The 19,587-nt window shown below is 39.9% G+C and overlaps 1 protein-coding gene across 4 annotated transcripts; it reads left to right on the top strand.

The window, feature by feature from the left end:
* Window positions 1-958: 958 nt before the first annotated feature.
* RB195_001030 (uncharacterized protein) lies at window positions 959-19,574 on the top strand (the record flags this gene model as incomplete). 4 transcript variants are annotated; one of them, XM_064197617.1, is made up of 12 exons in its annotated part: window positions 5,953-6,030; window positions 6,131-6,229; window positions 13,648-13,760; window positions 13,864-13,945; window positions 14,494-14,568; window positions 14,674-14,781; window positions 14,986-15,075; window positions 15,356-15,488; window positions 15,821-15,913; window positions 17,080-17,186; window positions 17,241-17,340; window positions 19,534-19,574. In XM_064197617.1, the coding sequence occupies 12 exons, from the start codon at window positions 5,953-5,955 to the stop codon at window positions 19,572-19,574; spliced, it is 1,119 nt and encodes a 372-aa protein (XP_064053498.1). The 4 variants fall into 4 exon arrangements, with proteins under 4 accessions (XP_064053501.1, XP_064053498.1, XP_064053499.1 ...); XM_064197619.1 differs by lacking the exons at window positions 5,953-6,030; window positions 6,131-6,229; window positions 13,864-13,945 and adding an exon at window positions 10,291-10,414; XM_064197618.1 differs by lacking the exons at window positions 5,953-6,030; window positions 6,131-6,229; window positions 13,648-13,760; window positions 13,864-13,945 and adding an exon at window positions 10,394-10,414.
* Window positions 19,575-19,587: the final 13 nt, after the last annotated feature.

The raw sequence follows: 19,587 nt of genomic DNA, 5'->3' as shown, positions 1-19,587 counted from the left end.
CATGAATAGTCAAGTATAATTTAAAGGCATCACCCCACGAATCTGGAGTGGTACGGATTTCCGGTTGAGTGTTCGTGTACGGGATCGTAGATTATGGGGAGGAGAGTGATTCCGTTCATTTCTTCCTAGTTGCCGTAGAAAACGGGCCGGAAGATACGGCTTCGAGCGTTCCGGCGTACTATTTTCTACAAGGAGTTCGATTGGAGCGCCCCAGCCGTGTGCGGTGCGACATCTTACGGGCCGTTTTTTGCGGCAGTTAGGAAGAAATTAACGGAATCACCTTTCTTTCCATAATCTGCTATCCCTGATAAGATTACTCCACCTGAAATCGGCACCACCTCAGATTCGTGGTATGCTGCCTTTAAGCAAACTAGTAGCGATGATTACGATGATAAATAAAGTCGGTAGTCGATAAAAGGTATTCTCACATAGAGTCTTCTGTTTCTGTAACCCTTTGTAGTCAAGTATACGATGATAGTTGAAGTTGGTACAGTTATGGTTACGGTTCCAAGTGTCTATATGTTTACAGATCCTCTATAATGTAGTTTAGCAATAGTTTAATATCTCTTTTTTTATCTTCACATCTTTACAGGTGGTAAAATCTAATGGGCGGCGCCTAAAAAGCGCATTCTTGACAGCATTTGAATATTCATTCAAGTTGATTTCCACTCATGTTCCGCCCTCTTACATGCCAATGTACATCCAGATAAAATGACGGTGGTTCGAGATTCATTTTTATTAAATTGTTGTTATTTCGTAAATACCGTTGAAATCATTTACATTATTTACGACAGTAACTGAAAGTTGTTCAATTCGGCCTGAAATTGCCGATTATTCCGTACTTACACCACCACTAATTCACTTTCTTTAGTATGCTTGAGGAACTGAGCATCCAATGCGTAACGATCGAGGTGATCTTTTTTAACATCGTTGGAAATTTTGGCAATATACAACTATTATGGACAACTGTACGAAAGGATTCCACCCATACAAAGCCAGGTCTGGTTTTGGTGTAATTGAGAGTTCTTTAGAATTCGACAATCGAAGGAGTGTTTTTCAGTCTCAGAAATTAGAGTTTTCCGCTAAATATCATTTTTTATTAGCAGCTGTTATGGAACTTCAGAAATGAACTATCAAGAGAGTGCTTTGCGACAATTTTTCATTATCTTCTCATTTAAAGCTGGTGTTCATCCGGAAATCTCTCCAAAAAGCTCTTTATCTCCCTTTGCCTAGTTAGGTATCTAGGAGAATGCACAGATGCTTAATATCTTGAAATTTATTTAGAAAAATTCTTCTCTGAAATGATTGCGAAGAAATGACATCCTAAAAAAAATCAAGTGCCCATGTTTTCTTCACCATTCCTTTACAAACTAGTTGTAAAAGAAAAAATATTTGGATGAACGCTGTATTGATGTACTTTCATGATTGCTCCTACACTAAACCAAACAGATGTTCTCAAAAATCTGTTTATTCCTCTTCTGAGTAATATGACTCCCACACTTCCTTTCGTGCGTTGCAAATCAAAATACATTCTCATGACTCAGGTATCGCTTTATTTACAAGCATTTGTCCAGAAACAATTTCTATTTTAATTTCCACTACATATTTCCTGCTGGAATATTATTGTAAACAAATACTATGTTGCTAGCTTATGTGAATCTTGTTGTCTACCAGCTTTTATTAATTAAATATTCTCATGATTACTGCAAAAATGGCATCCCACCACAATCGGAAAGTAGGTGATTGAAAACAACACAGTGACAACCTTTTGCGCTGAGTATCTACGTATTATGATGGAAACAAATCCTCGACAGAAGAATGAAGCGACTTAAAGGCATCACCCCACGAATCTGAGGTGGTACGGATTTCAGGTGGAGTATTTGTATACCGCATAGTAGATATGGGTAGGAGAGTGATTCCGTCCATTTCTTCCTAATTGCATTAAAAAACAGTCCGGAAGGCTTCGGGCGTTCTGGCGCTCTTTTTTTTTTGTAGAAACAAGGATTTCGACTGGAGCGAGTCAGCCTTGTGCGGCGTCGCATCTTCCGGGCTGTTTTTTACGGCAATTAGGAAGAAATGGACGGAATCACCCTCCTCTCCATAATCTACTGTTCCTCATAAGAATACTCCACCTAAAATCTTCACCACCTCAGATTCGTGGGGTGATGCCTTTAAATAGCTTTCTGTTGCCTCAGTTTTGGGTATAGGTGACCAAGGAAACAAGCTCTTTGTGGGAATTCGGTAGCGGAGAAAATTCGTGAATCAAATTGGGGCGAAAAACATCGTTCACTTTAAACACAGCATTTTCTCAGTGTTGCCACATTCACGAAGAAGAGAGCATACTCAGAAGCGACTGTATTTTGGAGTAAGTGCTTTCGTATCTACAATTTTTCAAGTTCTGGAAGCGCGATTCCGGAAGCGAGCCTGAGTGACGCGTACTGTGTGTAAAAAATCACAACAACCTTACTGTATAGTAATCAACGGGCTATAGTGACAGTTACATACATCACCTTCAATCGCCTGCTTGATTGCGTGGCGTTAATTAACGTTTTTCTCCCTCTACTTCGTAGTTCCCCATCACAATATGTTTTATATTTTTGTTAATTTAAACAAAAATTAATAGCACAAGTATTATTAAAGTTTTCCCTTTTAGACCTTTTCTAGGCATTGTATTGGTGAATAAGAAATCATATAATTTTTAAGGGTTCAAAAATTTTTTACGGAGGTTAAACAACCGCTGAAACACTCTATGTATAATTTCAGGTATTAAATGTTAGCAGGAGACCTTTCAAAAAAAAAACTTGTTGATAGCAAAATGTAATTTAGAAATAATGGAATTACTTTTCTTCTGGAAAGGCTCAGATTTTTACAGAAACTGCCTCGGAAATTGCGTTGTACTAGATTGTCACAGCCAATTTACAATCTGTGTTCGCTCATTTTTAGATCACATTCACTGGTAATCACCTTTATACTATGTTTCTTCACTAGAAGTTTCGTTATGCTTAGTAGTTGATGAATGCCATATGGTTCCTACGTAAAGTACCTACGGATTTTTTTTCACTAGTACATTTGAAAAACAGCTTTCGTTTCTGCCTGGTTTCAATAAAGCAGGAGGTCGTGAATTTATTCTTTTAATCTCCTTCAATGTATTTTTTCAAACGATGGCTTTTTTTATTTTGGTTCACTATTAATACTTTCACCTACTAGCTGGGAATTTCTAGCAAGCACACTATTATTTTCCTAGTTTCAGTGCGGAATTATTTTCATATCAATAGCTTGATCACTATTAAAAGTTTGAGAACAGGCATTAACCCTGCAAAAGCTAGCAAACTTAGTTTCTATGTAGATGGTATATTCCTCCTGAAGGTGAAAACTACCTGAAGTGAGAAGCAGAAGCGGGCACCGTTCTTAATCCATGTTTTCCAGGAGTGCTGCTTGCCATTAATGCAGCATGCCACATTCTTTGTCTTTTGTCGGAAGTAATTAATGTGATATTCATCGTCTTCATTTCACCGTTTACAAGAAGACAATGTTTTCCTTATATAACACTTTATATGTTTGTTATTTGTCAACAAGCCGTTATGACTCTTGTGATTTCCATTGATCTACTACTTGCTTTGCTCTTCCCACTCTGGTAAGTGTTATGAATAGCATTTTTGAGGCTGCGTAGAAAACAGGTGGGTTATACAGACACGACGGACCATGTATTGTCTGCAGAATCTGTAAACCACTTACCACTCGTCAAGGATCACCAATAAACGAGTCCAGTAGCAAAAGTAGCAATCAGGGAACAGAAACACCCCAGAGAAATCTAACAATGAACTAATTTGGTTCAGACGTACTTGCTAATTGTTGTTTAAACGGATCACCCCCAAATCTGGGGTGGTACGGGTTTCAGGTGGGTTATGCCTGCACGGAATCGTAGATTATGATTAGATAAGATTAGAGAAGCGCGATTCCGTCCATTTGTTCCTAATTACCGTAAAAAACGGCCCGGAAGATACGGCTTCGAGCGTTCCGGCGCACTATTTTCTACAACGACTTTGATTGGAGCGTGCCAGCCTTGTGCAGGCCCCGCATCTCTCTGGCCGTTTTTGCGGCAATTAGGAAGAAGTGGACGGAATCACCCTTCTCTCCATAATCTACGACTCCGTGTAGGCATAACCCACCTAAAACCTGCACCACCTCAGATTCGTGGGGTGATGCCTTTAAGCGACAGTCAGGTCTCTTCTTCATCCTTTTCAATGAGGCAGCCCGCGGACTATGACTTTTAAGGGAATAGATGCTCCATAAAAAAATTAATCATCTGAAAATAATCCTCTCCTTAGAATGTCCCGTTTTTGATTAAAAAAAATTATTATTTTCTTCGCAAAGAAACTGTAATTACAGGTTCGGGTTTGCTCGTAGTTTGCAATGTAATCTTATCGGTACATTCGTGCATTTGAGATGATACACAAAAACTTTGCCTACTTCTGAGGACTAAATGGTTTGATGCCATTAATCCAAGTTATATTAGGTAATTAGGTATTAGGAATTCAAAAGGAGTTACACACTCTCCTATATCCACTGACGAGAACACCAATGCTAGGTTTTACTCCTTTTTATTCGCTTTCTATTGAAGTTTCCTCGAAATTCATTAAATATTTCTGCTTTCCATGGCTATCATCAACGATGAACGATTTTTATTCACAGGAGCTTCTTCTGTGGAATTCAACACTTCTCTAACAATTTGGATGGAGAAGCGACTTGAATAATTTGAAAGCGGATATGAGCAATCAAAATAAATTTATGTTCAATCTAAAGAAAATGGAATTTAATATGACATATGCGTCATTGATAATTGAAGTTTGGGATTTCGCTCAAGGAAAATATTGCAGTAGCGACAGCCTCTAAAGTAATCTGAGCTTCTTCTTTATGTTAAAGGCATCACTCCACGAATCTGAGGTGGTACGGATTTCAGGTGAAGTATTCGTATACGGGATGGGAGACTATGGAGAGGGGGGTGATTCCGTCCATTTCTTCCTAACTGCCGTAAAAAACGGACCGGAAGATACGGCTTCAGACGTTCTGGCGCACATTTTCTACAAGGAGTTCGAGTGGAGCGCGCCAGCCTTGTGCGGCGCCGCATCTTCCGGGCAGTTTTCTACGGCAATTAGGAAGAAATGGACGGAATCACCCTCCTCTCCATAATCTACTATCCCTGAAAAGAATACTCCACCTCAAATCTGCACCACCTCAGATTCGTGGGGTGATGCCTTTAACGAATTCGCGTACTTCTTACTGAATTTAGAGTGGTGTGAGATTTATGTGAGAAAATGATAGCTTCAACTCGATAAAAACTTGCTTACTAAAAATTAGTATTTTAGGTACCGGACATGCAGAACAGTTCCCTATATTTTGGTAGCATTTTCTCTTAGCTCAGCCTACTCTCTTTCTGTGACGATTTGGGGATATGCAGCCCAGGACGACGAAGTGATCCCCTTCTGTAATCCTCCTCTAGGTTAGAGCTTACGTAGCAAGCTTCATTGATATTAGTTTTGCTAATATCCACGAAACAGTTTTTTTTATTTTCCTTTCAGGGTTGGCTCCAAACGTTAGCTTTTACTGGTCGGTCTCAAATATTATTATAAACTGCTGCGTTTTGGTCGTATATGCCGTTATTATCGGAGTTGTACACTTTAGAAGTGCGGAATTCTTTCATTTCTTCTTAGATATGTACATAAAATAACATTTTCTCTCTTATTTACCGAAGCTAGTCATACTTAATTAATTCCGGCTGGACTTCTCATGTCTCCTGGCGGATTTGTTTCATGCAGTAATTATAGTATGGCGGTTCACTACATGATTACATTGCGATATTCGATTGCAGCAAAATCGCGCACTAACAAGGAACAACGGAAAGTTTTACGCAGATTGCGAGTTATTGTTGTGATCTTCATTTTCTCGTGGTTCATGGCAATTCTTGGTGTTAACGTCGGCTACATTTTCGGATTTTCCCCCGATCTGCTTTCATTATGGCAGAGCAACATGGTATGTACAATCGGAAGCGAACCGACGGCGGAAATATTGAGCAAATCTTGGCGTATCTTAATAGAAACGGAATTTTAGTAAGTACATTAATAAACTTCAGGTATTCTTCGCTTTGATCTGCTATTCGCAAACTTTCTACGTCTGCATCTGGCGTTCAAAGGAGTATCGATTGGCGTTTGTGGAACAACTCCAGCTAATGGTTTGTCGGAAACCTAAAATCAACTACGACAACTCAACCTCGAGATCTAATGTGACGCGTGTTGTAACCGCGCAAAAAGTGACACGTGTTGTAACCGCGCAGAAGGCGATGAAGAAAATACACAGTTGCGGCTGAAAGTTATAAGAATGCTGATTTTTATGTCCTCAGTTGACGGTATGTAGTATGATGTCGCTTGTGTGAAATTGTCTTTGTCAGATTATCGCTACTGTTGTAGTATTTATGTTACAAGTAATGAATCAATCAAATCTCGTTATTAATGGTTTCGTCGTTTGTTGTGCGTTGTTTGAAATGTTATAGAAAACAAATTTCATATAGAAGCGTTTGGAAGCATCGGCTCCCACGTGACAATTGTTGATTATTTTATGATGAGATCGTCGGATGAGTATCTTGAGGTGCAAACATAAGGCGGTTTTTTTTATCATGGAGATAGAAGAAGAGTAAACCGGGAAAAATTGGTTGGTTACTCTTGAACTAACAAACATCAAATAAAAAATTGATTAGAAGCTTGAAGCATGGTCTATTATTTTAGGTAACAAAAAAGGAGAACCACCTGGTGATTTTTCCAATCATCATATCAGAAAAAAAAAGAAAAGTGCATGGTAAATTTGTTAATCAATCGTCTAACTTGTTTTTCCAGTACTAGTCATTCATATTCAAGATGGAGAGGTTGGAAATTGACAACTTAGAGAGTTTTGAAAAGAGAGCATTTGCTAAAAAAAATTATTTCCCAAGGTCACCGTCTGCGAAACATTTGCATGATTGATTAGGGAAATGGATTGCAAAAAATCATGCAAACTGCTGCTAGGACTGAAAAGAAATCTTCCTAAGGATTTTCTGCCATAGTGAATTGACCTGTTTTTTTGTCATAACTTCAATTTAAAAAATGTCTTAGATTTTTAACCACGGCTAACCAGTTTGAAAAGAATACAAAAAATAAATCAGAGATGTATGCCTATAAATGGCCGCTAAGACGTTTACAAAGTCGACAAGAACTTCTCTTTATCCAGCATTTGTATTGTTTTTAAGTGGTAATCCATCATCTGAGTATACTTAATTACCTGTTTATTTATTTATGAAATATTACTCTATTTACGAGGAAAAACAACGTAGGATGTTAGTAGAGGGTGAAAAGAGAGTGGAAGAAAGAAAAGAGGAAACGACTAATATGAAGCAAAGGTGAAAAAAACACAAGTGATTAACTCACAAGGTGGCAGTTAAACACTTTCACTGAATTATAGCCACAGGTGTTCTATACCAGCAGTAGTTTGTTATAGGCCTGCGAAAGATTTCTGTTTCGTTGCGTTTATAGCACTGTTTTCAAACTGAGATGCTGATGCGAGAAAGCAGGTGTAAAAAATACACGAATGTCAACTCAGAGAAGAGTTTTTCGATAGCTTCCTATAGAAACCATAAGTTATCTTAGATCGTAGGCGTAGGTTATCTTAGAAAGCTTGAAGTATTTTTGACAAGCGTAAAAAATGTAAACAGCGCATAATAACATTTGCTATATATAATAAAGATAGTACCAGCCAATATTAGTAATGTTGATAATAAGGGCGGTTGTGGCGCAGTCGCTAAGAGGTCCGCAGTGGCTACATGGTCGATGATTCGAAACTGCCGTAGAGCTAGCCAAACCAACCCCTTCATCGCTCCGCGGTCAACAGAGTGATACCAGACCTTTCAGAGAGGATAAAAACACTGTCTCGTCATCATGATCACTTGACATCTAACACTGCCCTTTGTATAGGCCAACACGCATTCCAAAACCTCAACGATTACAAATTGCAGTAGAACGCGTTGGTGCATCGCAGGTGGATCGATACGACAGTGACTTTATCCTTATTCTGAAGGGACTTTGAACAACATGGCAATATCCGCATTCAGATATCCCCGCGTTTTTGTTCCTTTCCGTGGACGATGATAAGCTTGACCGAAAGCGCAAAAAATCTATGGAATTGATCACTGGTGGAAGATATAGTTTACGACCTACGTGTATTCTTGATCCCTACGGTGCAAGTTCTGTCCAATTTCACATTGTACACATCGAAGGAAAAATCCAATTATTGTCTAAGGTAGTTCGACGCCTTCGTCGCCTTGTCTTGCTCATCGTCACCGCTCAACACAGCTCTGTTAAACATGTTGCTCCGTACGCTCTTTCAAATGTTCAATGTCCATGAATTTTTATCACAAACTGCAACTCAAAATTTCTTCCGTTAAGTGCACGTTGCACGCCTGCGACCATCAGCAGCAGCCTAGAACTCTGCAATATGATCAGCTCAATTGGTCAAGTTTTAGGTTCTTTTTCTCGGTGCCCGTGGGAGTTTGCGACGGCTGCCCGGACAATTTTGGGCTCTTTATAGTGGGAGGTCGCAACTTGTCGACTATCAACCTTAAGCATGAGCCAAAATCGTTAGCACACTTTATTACGGCTAACGTTTCGGCGTTATCGTCTTCCGGAAAGTCAGATCATTTGTAATATATCCTCTCAAATGCATCATCCAGAACAAGTCATCATTCCATAAGATACCACATCAAAAGCCGAAACCAAAAGAGCTCAAATCGTAGTGCTTACCTAAAACGTCATTAAGAGAAAGGATAGAGGTTAAAATTGAAAGGTGTATAAGCAGTCGCATTGTCGTGACGTTAGCGGAGCTCCGCGTATTAGGATGTGGCCCGCATATGACCCCATAGGTCAAAACCCGCAAAGTTCTTGATCTACACCATAGTGGGAGGTCATCTCATGGAGTTCATCAACAGTGTGTCACTACTTCATGTTCACTTATTAAGAGAGCACGTATTAGAATCAGGAATTTCCACACTCGGTCATGATGTGCCACCCTCAGCAGTAGCCAGAAAGAGTAAGGCTAAGCTGGTAAGTGGAAGCCAGTTGCTTGAAAAGTGTTTGGACAGGCAACATCGGTGCAAAAAATACAAAAGAAATCTGCCGAGATCATGCAAAAGCTGACGGCGAAGTCCGAAGTCTGGACACGAAGGAAATGCACCGGCGGGAACGGTGTCAAAAAATGCTTGGAAAGCATTAAATGCATCGGTAACTCACAAACAACCATCTGAATCAGAAGCAGATAAACGAAGGGAGATTTTTGGTAATTGATAAATGACAATAACTGAAACTACAAAGTAATTATGGACTATGACGCCATTAAAAAGTGCTGGAGGAGTTACTGCTCGGAATAATAATAATAAGAGTAGCGTCAATTTTCCAGCTAGACTCCTTGCAAAGAGGCACATAATGCCACATAAACAGTGGATGTTTATGGTTTCTAGCCTAGTACATCCAAGCTTCTGCAACAAAGCGTGGATTTCGTACAAGTTGTCATAGTTGTTTACCTATAAGTGTTTCTTCAGAAAGTTTGACATTATTCCTGATCTCTTCCAATTCTCCTCAATTCCTTCCAGATTACTGAATCTCACAAAAATGTGCTGCAATGCTGATCTCGTCCAAAGCGTATGTCAGCAGATCTCGCTGCATTTTTGTTGGATGCGTACTTCCAGCTCACCTGCCTCTATCGTCATTTGTCACAACTGTTGAGTCATTTTTCGATTGACGTTCTTCTTGTGCTTCTCTCGATGTCTCGTTTTCATTTTTCTATTTCTTTCTGCCTTAATTCATGCGTAAAGCTGGTTTTTTTTTCTTCTGGGAATGCACTTTGTTTTCACAGCACCACCAAACAAAATTCTGATAACGCGATCGATCGATAGGCACCCACAATCAATGGGGCAACTTTTTTTTAGAACGCTGTTAACTATCGGAGAGTAATGAACCGGTTTTTTGCGCCTACGATGATGAGTTGAGGGGAGGGGACGAGATATCAAGTAAAATTTATGACTTACTGAACTAGGTTAAAGATGATCTCAACAAAATCACGTGATTCCTTTTCACGTTGGTAATGCTGAGGTTGCGAATAAAAATTCCGAGTTTTTTCTTTCTGTTCTAGAATTTTCGGGGTTCCATTCCTCGGCACTACACGTGATGTTCCCATGCAATAAAACAATTATCTCTAATTCTTTTCTTTCATTGAATGCCGCCTATAGTTTCGCTGCTAGTCACTTATCACCACGACTACATTCAACTTCGCAAGAAGGTTTCTATTCGGAAGTTATTGAAGTTTCGAGAAGGATTTTATGGTCAACCCATCCAAAACGGTCGGTACGACGGTTCCACTAACCAACTAATTTCCTTTTTTGAATTAATTTAATTTGTTATGTCCATTCCACACATGGTAGGATGTGCTATTTAAAGGCATCACCCCACGAATCTGGGGTGGTGCGAGTTTCAGGTGGGTTATGCCTACACGGAGTCGTAGATTATGGAGAGAAAGGTGATTCCGTTCATTTGTTCCTAATTGCCGTGAAAAACGGCCCGTAAGATACGACTTCGAGCGTTTCGGCGCGCTATTATCTACAACGAGTTCGATTGGAGCGCGCCAGCCTTGTGCATGCGCCGCATCTTCCGGACCGTTTTTTTACGGTAATTAGGAAGAAATGAACGGAATCATCCTTTTCTCCATAACCTACGATCCCGTATAGAAACTTTCCACCTGAAATCTGCACCACCCCAGATTCGAAGGGTGATGCCTTTAATGCAAGAGAAAAAAAATAGCGTACCTAGTCAACTAACTCACGTCCTATCATAAAGATAAATGCTGCAAGACACAAAAGGGTGTAATACCAATTTCAATGTACAATTTGTATAATTGCATATAAATGTATCTGTTTATGCTCGATAATAATAATAACACTAAACAATTATAACAATAATATAGTAATATTACCGGATATTATTAATGCTGTTACGTCAAGAATTAAAATGAGAGCAGAGAGCTTTTGAGACGTTGAGCGGTAATCATATTGGACGGGAGGGGTCTTTGCATAACTCGCAGTCAGAATCGTTTTGAATTATACCAGACGGAACAAGGCTTTAGTGATAATCACGGCTCAAGAATGCAACTGGAGCAATCCATTCGGAGACGGACGTCTAGCGTTTCTTTGATCTGATACGAACCCAAAACGTTAGCTTAGGCGATGATATTCGCAAGAGAATCGTAACTTTAAAGTAGAAACAACGGTTGTTGTGGTAGTGTATTGCATTGATGCGTATCGATGCGTTAGAACTAGAATCTGTGGTTTTTCGACCTCACCAGAACATTTATTTGAATTCGTGCAAAAAAACTGTGCAAATTATCCGTACATCCATGCAGACTGTTGGGATATCTGAGCTATTTCTATGTATTCACGAAAGTACGAACGCACGTACACAGCCAGGAATTCCATTCCAACACTTTGTACGTTATTTTATTCATGCCTCTGTGGAGTCGTTCTTGTATGCTTTCACTGAAGTGATTAATGCTTATATGATGAGGAACCATCATCGGTGAAGGATGAATCAAGGATTATTTCTTCGACGAGATCGTTTTTCGTCAAGATCTCAACATGAGAGGTACATAGGCAGTCCGCCTTTTTCTCGGAACCATTCCTTCTGGAAATTCTTGTTTTTATTTCTCTCCGAACGATTCTCTCTGGAAAATCTTGCTTTTGTTTCTCTCAATACGATTCTTTCTTCTTTTCTTTCTTTCTTTCTGGATGTGTGTCCTCGAACAATTGCATGTGATGCAACGCAGTTTACAAAAACATTAGTCTTCGTCATCAGTCTTCGATCTTCTCAGGTTTCGTGCAAATAGTCATGTAACCCAGATTCTGTCATCATTTTATCCGAGAAGTTCCAGTATTGGGAGTTTCTTAAATTGTTCGTGCTGCGGCTGCTGCACTATTGTACATTGTTCTGATGTTCTGGTGGCCACAATTAGCTGTTTTTGTTTTCGAATTTTCTCATTGTTCTCTCACTGTTTAGATTATCAGCAGTATCAGTAGAGACCTTCATTTTTAATATTTGTGGTCTTGCACGTTCTCTGTGGTATCCATAGGGAATTGTCTGGAGTTGTTTAAAACCATTTAATTTTAAGTCTTTTGTTCTCAAATGACCCTATAAACGGGTATTTGCACATATCGGTTTTTGAAAAGTTTAAACGTTGCTATGACAGCAAAATGTGAATAGAACTTGTGTTAAAAATTAATTGGCAAATTTCTAGGTATGAACTTTCCAATCTCACTGTTATCGTTACTAAAATAACCACTTCTGAAAAATGAGATTCAGAAATTAGAGTGCACACTTACTTTTACTAAGACAAATTCAGGATTTTTTTCGACATTTGTGTTCAAAAATGCAATGGGTGGGAGTGGAGTCACAAGAAAATGTGAATTTTATGCAAGTATGCAGGGTGTCTGAAGTTTTCAACACTCTCCTTTATCATTTTTCCTTTCTTGAATGAGTCGGAATATTACGGAATAAATTCTGTGTAAAACAAAAGGTGTCGCAGGTGCCAAAGTGCTTCCCCTTCATTTCTGTAAAAACACCACACTAAACGCCCGTGTTCACGGAGGGTTCTCATTAGAGCAAACTGTTTTTTTCTTTAACAACGAGGGAGTTTTCTTCTCCGGGACGGCAGGTGAAACATAAGCAATATTCTTCTCGATAAAATATGCGCCAAACACCATTAATTCTTAGGACTATTACTGAAAACAAGTAGGGGGACTACTCAGATTCGCTCAGCCTTAAAGGCATCACCCCACGAATCTGGAGTGGTACGAATTTCAGGTGGAGTATTTGTACTCGGGATAGTAGATTATTGAGAGAAGGGTGATCTCGTCTATTTCTTTCTAATTGCCGTAGAAAACGGTCCGGAAGTTACGGCTTCGAGCGTTTCGGCTCACTATTGTCCACAAGGAGTTCGATTGGAGCGCGCCAGCCTTGTTCACGCGCGCATCTTCCGGGCCGTTTTTTACGGCAATTGGGAAGGAATGGACGGAGTCTCCCTTCTCTCAATAATCTACGATCCCGTATACGAATACTTTATCGGAAATCCGTACCACCTCAGATTCGTGGGGTGATGCCTTCAAGCGATATACCGTATGTGTGTCACGTGTGTACGTATTCTTTAGTACTCATATGAGAAGAGCAACATCATTTATTCATAACTTTTCACCTTTCATTTGTGATACGTTACGGAATTTATAATGTGTTTAAATATGATATAATAATAAATATGTGTTTATACTGAATGCAGCCGTTCTTACTTTAGTCACCTCAATTGAATTCTGACTGAAAAACGTAATTTGTTCTTTAGTAAAAGATCTAAGAGTAAAAGATCTGAAAAAATAAAAATAAAAAAAGAGACCTCCTTCATAAAATAGAAGAGATCTCTCTTTTTTTCTGCTTGGCAATTTACTTCTGTTCTTCCTCGAATGTTTTTTTAGGGTATTGCGCAATGACCTGACGACATATACTGGGTAAAGGGTTAATTCAACTAATTCAATTACAGTTTACAACTTCTGCGAGAAGAAAAAAGCGACCTCGCCGAAGCGATACAAAAAGAAGTTGCGCACGAGTAAAGTTGTACGTGCATATTGCTACAGACATGCCAATTTGGATGAGGTGAGACGAAAGAGTGGAACACAAACATAAAGCGGAGTCCTTGGGTTGGCACTGGAATAGAACTACTTAGAATGACATTCTTTCTTATTTTCTCACTATCCAGGATTCCTGACCACAAATTTTATTTGGCTATACTTAAAAAGTTGATGAATAGTAAAAATACGAGAGCGATAACAACAGAAAAAGTAAGCAACGAGCGCAAAAAGTACATTGATATTCCTCAGATCAAACCTTCGCATCAGTACGGGCAGAAGGACAAGTCATGCTTTCTTTTCTAGCAAGAGATAACTCGAAGCTCTGAGATCCACTCAAATCATTTTTCGAGAAAGTAAAAATCGCCGGGAAATCATGACGTTGTTGGAATCGAAGACAGGTTGAACGCTACCGCAAACAACTATGGTTTTTGACTGTTCGCCCATCGATTGCAGCCATTTCTTTCTCTTTGCCAGCGCACAGATTCAGCGAACACCTGACGCGATCAACAAATATGAGTTTCCAGTACTTTCGTCGCTAGTACTTCCTGGATTCCCCATCATGCATTTTTTCAAAATGTTTCGTGTTGTTACAGTAACTTTTATTCACGTCCAAATATCATGACAATCTTTTTTTTCACGCTCTGCTGAATCTATTCCTTGCAAATTCCTCTCTTTATTCTTCAATAGTTCAATCTTAGAGAGGAATGTAGCGTGCACTTCTTTTCTATTTTCCCACCTTTGGTAGACTTCTATTTCAGTTTCATCGAGGAAAAAAGACGAACTTGAAAACTCAGGATCTGGGAACTATGAAGCACCCCTTAATTTTTAGGCAGGTTTGTGTAAATTTTACCAAGTCAATAGAAGTATAATTGTGCCAATGGAATAAATCCATTTTTATTCTACTTTCATTCTGAATTATCTTAGAAATCAAATTATAGCTGATTGAGTTCGCCTCATCTACTTACACCTATATCCTTGGATGTTCCGCTACTAGGAAAGCTGTAATCATTGACCCGGTTCTGGAGACAGTTCATAGAGATGCTGAGGTAGTCCGGAATATAAATCTTTGAAAATAGTTCCATGTTTTTTTTTTTTGGAGAAAACCATTTCTAGATCAGAGTAGAATTACTATTACTTTTTAATAACTTTTTCAACTGAGATATTCTCTTTTTCCACTGAAACTTCCTAATAGGTTTTTTGGAGCATTTTTTTTTGGAATAATGACAGCCTGAAAGACTATTCCGATTCAGATTATCCGAGATCTCGACCTTGATCTTGTCTATGGCCTCAACACACATGTCCATGCTGATCATGTAACCGGTACCGGTGTGCTTAAAACGGTTTGTTACAAAAAACAGCCCAAAACATAAGAAATGTAGTCGCGTTAAAACGACATGAAGCACGGTGCATTTGCCTACGCGCTCGAAACGGCACGGTGGAGGCAGCAGTTGGAAACGAGGTGGGACCATCGCAAACTCCAGGGACGGACGGTGCCAGCAGGGTTCCTCCAACCGCTACGCTCCACAGCAGCGCCTCGAGAGAAGCCGCGTACGCAATCGCGTACTTATACGCTTCATGTTGTTTTGACCCTACCATGCCTCACTTATGTCACATCTACAGGCTTTTCCCACTATGAAATCTGTGCTAGCTGCGAATTCGGGTGGCAAAGCGGATCATTATGTCAAGGAAGGTGACAAAATAAAATTTGGTCATGAACATCTGGACGTGCTCGCCACACCCGGACATACCGATGGTGATTGATTAGTTCCTACTGGTTACCGTGCACAACTAGAAAAAAATGAACGCATTTCGTTACTGGCAGAACAATTAGGACTTTTCCGCAGAAATAATCACAAGACACGGAAATCGAAAGCGAGCAAAATGAAAAGGTGTTGTTTGCGAAACATAAACACCTGATATTCTCTGCGAGATTTATTGATGATATTTTATGGAACTTTCCAGTGTGAGAAAGTCAGTAATTCATGGCCAGGGGCTGACCAATATATTTTTGTTAATGTATTTTTTAATATTTGAGGAGTTTTTTGAAAAAAACCAGTGAGTAGAAAGGTAGCATTCATTTTTTAGGATGCCTCAGTTACGTTTCGCAGGCTCATCGTATGGTTTTCACCGGAGACGCGTTACTTATCAGAGCTTGTGGAAGAACTGACTTCCAGCAAGGTCAGCTAAAGTTTATTTTTAAAAAGAAAGAAAATGAGAAAAGCAAATAAAGACAAAAAAGAAATAGAGAAGATGTTTTATCAGATTATAGAGATTATTCGATTATTAGAGATTAGATATTGAATTTTTTTAGATTTTTATTTTAAGAAAATCTTTGTCTCAATTTATTTCGTATTTAAAATAAAAAAGACTACGATTGCCAGTATATGATTCCTATGGTAGTTGTAACAAATTGTTTCGAACAACGGAAAATTAACTCTTCATTCACGTCTGGGACCATTGTGCGACTTTAGGGCATGCACAGTCAATTCCTTTGGGGATTGAAAGGGACCCGAAAGCAAACGATACACGAGTTTAGCTCCTTAGCCAGTTTGATACCTTATGGCTTAAGATATCACAATTTATATCTTGTTCTTTTTATTGTAACTAATGGATCGAAGCGACTGCCATCAACTCGAGCTGATGTATTGATATGGACGCGGAGAATTAGGGAAATGGGGGCAATTTTTGAAAATAATGAACTCGTGGAATGACAAGAACAATTGCTTCAGGTTTATTATCACAGATAGCTAGCGTGTAGATAATGAGTATGTCTGGGCAGGAAATGATTGTAGGTCGATGTGCTCAGCAGACAATCCAATCATCAGTGGTTCTCGCCTGTTTTCGGTAAAAAAACGTAGGTTGCATGCAAAACTGGAGAAACACACCGAATCAAAGTAAAATTTCGTGAGGACTTGTATAAATGCACAGTTCAGGTGGTGCTCATTGTAGAGATTACAATACGAATCGAATACTCTGGTAGGTTCCATAACTGTCCGCTGACACGCGCTCTCTCATCCCACCTTCTCCTCCGTGGTGACATGGTATGAGATGAACGACAAAATTAGCACAAAGAGGAATGCAGTACTTAATTTTGGGAAGTCTTCCTTATTCGAGCAGCTCGCATCGTTCAGTTCTTTTAAAGTCTTTTTCTTAGTTTTTGGTCTATTTTGCGAATTCGTCATTATCTAAATTTAGTCTCTATAATCTCAATTTACACTGAACTTTACGAAAAACAAGAGAAGAGAAAACAACGAAGAGCAAAACAGCATTAAAATAAACTTTAAACATATACGTCCTCAAAATCCTAACTCGGATAGAAAAGCGAAATTTTTCTCTAAATCTAGGTAATGCTCGAACACTGTACCGATCCATATGGGACAAGTTATTCACACTTCCCGATGATTTTACTGTGTATGTCGGCCATAACTACGACGGAATTCTTCAGACCTCAGTAAGAAAAGGCAAGACCTCTCTGTTAGCATCACGTTTCATGCATAAATTTCAGATTGCTGAAGAGAAAAAATATAATCCAAGATTGACGAAATCCGAAGAGGAATTTGTCAACATCATGAGTAATCTCAATCTTCCCTATCCTAAACAAATTGGTGAGAAAATCTTTTCAGCTACCACTATTTTCTGGATTAAAGGCATAATCCCACGAATCTTTGTGGTACGGGTTTCAGATGAGTTATGCCTATACGGGGTCGTAAATTATGGGGAAGAAGGTAATTCCGTCCATTTCTTCCTAAGCTAAGGCCGTAAAAAACGGCCCGGAAGATGCCGCTTCGACCGTTCCGGGGCGCTATCTTCTACAACGAGTTCGATTGGAGCGCGCCAGCCTTGTACACGCGCCGCATTTTCTAGGCCGTTTTTTTACGGCAATTAAGAAGAAGTGGACGGAATCACCCTCCTCCCCATAATCTACGACCCCGTATAGGCATAACCCATCTTAAACCCCCACCACCCCATATTCGGGGGAGATGCCTTGAACACGAGTTGTTTTTTTTTTGTTAAAAACCAATAGAGTGGTTAGATTAGTAACCATGAATCATGGAACTATATAGTATGACACTCGGTGATGGAATCTGCTAATGGCAAAACGTGCGAACTAGAAGTAGTCCAATTTTTCCGAGAAAATTTCAAAATTCTTGCTTCCTATGTTTTTCTTTTTCGCGCTGTTCATCTGTTCACATATATCTGACCATGCGCTCGACGTCGGCGGTTGTTTTAAGATTCAAAGCAAAGTGTTGAGGAATAATCCCTACCGGCTCCATTTTCTCTCGCGACCAAGACACAAAACCTTTGTCAGTGGATTTGGACAGCACTTGATCCCTCCCATGCATATTCAAAAATAGCTTTCCGAGAGATTTTGTAACAGCTTATATGATGTTTTCAGTTAAAAAGATCGCACTTCAACGTTACAATTTGTGTAAACAGTAAGTCAGGAGAGTTGTCAAATGCTGTTCAAATTCATTTAAATCGTTAAGGTAGTGATCGAAATTTGGCAGCGGTGTTTGAGTTGCCCTTTCCGGACCTCTAAGCCGCTTTCGACTCTCCTCATTGAGGCCTTTTTCTCAACTCGTTTCGCGTCGATGGAGTACCACCACACTCGTTTACCTACTTGATGACACGAATCAATGGACAACTCCGGTTCGAACATCAGTCGGATGTTCAACACCATGGAGTAAGAAAAGGGGCAGTGGTAAGATCGTTCCTATCCAATTTCGATATCGACGACATCAAGCGAAGAGCAGTAGATCAGTATCAGGCCGATATCATCCCGGGATCATCAGGACGCCCTTTGCCGATCTCGAGTACGCTGACGATGCTTTTATATTCGCGGTAAGCGGTGCGAAACTTTAACATCTTGTCAACCGTAAATCGAAGCTAGCTACTTCAGCCTATAGACTACGTCTACGCTCTGAGAAGTGCGAGGAGATGTAGGTCACTCCGAGACTTCGAACAAGAATCAGAGGAGATGGACAACCGATCGAACTCGTCCATGAATTTTGTTACCTTGACTGTACGCTAAAGAACAACGGCTGCTACGAGAAAGATATTCGGCAAAGATGCGCTAAGGTTATTTACTTGCTTAACTCCTTAACGAAATCCCTGTAGTCGACTCCAGTCTGCAACGAAGTCAAGCTGCGAGTCTACCTATCCGCAATCCGCCCAATCGTGATGTACGGATCAGGATATTGGGCAGCACCATTTATGGTGATGGAGAGTTTCGATTGCACGGAAAGGAAGCTGGTTAGATGACTGCCACAATGAAAATCTTCACGTCGAAGACGATGTGGTAGCGGTGTAACGGCGGATGGCACGTGGAAGGTGTCAACATCTTCCGCCGCCATCGGAAGCGGCTGCAGAAAATCGTCTTTGCTCCTTTGGTTATATACTGAGGAGGGCAGCAGATTGCCTTGTTCAATGAGTATTATTGCGTCTGTCGAGTTCAGGCCGGGAAAGGCCGCCGGCCAAAAACGAATTTCTGGACTGAGGTGGTGAAAAAGGACCTGAGGACATTCTGCGTGGATAGACAGGACATTCAAGCGAGACGTAAGGTCCCGCAGGCTATGGGGCAGCGACGAATGGATTGATTTTACGCAACATCTTGCTGGAAATCGAGAAGGCTGGGGAGAGCTATGCTCAAGAGCAACACACCTCGGCGAAAACGCGTGGACTCGCCTAAGAAGATAATACCAGGTCACCAATTAAGTGAAGTAAGTCAAGCGAACAGGTGGAAAAACTAAAATTTTTTTGGTGTTTTGTAACAGATGCACAAGCTAATAAAATTATAGACCGAGCCCTACCTGCAAATATGAAGGATGGACAGATCTAATTCCTGACTTTCG

Source organism: Necator americanus, chromosome IV (assembly GCF_031761385.1).
Source record: "Necator americanus strain Aroian chromosome IV, whole genome shotgun sequence".
In the NCBI taxonomy this organism is placed as follows: Eukaryota; Metazoa; Nematoda; class Chromadorea; order Rhabditida; family Ancylostomatidae; genus Necator; species Necator americanus.
This window is presented reverse-complemented; position numbering and strand designations above follow the sequence as displayed.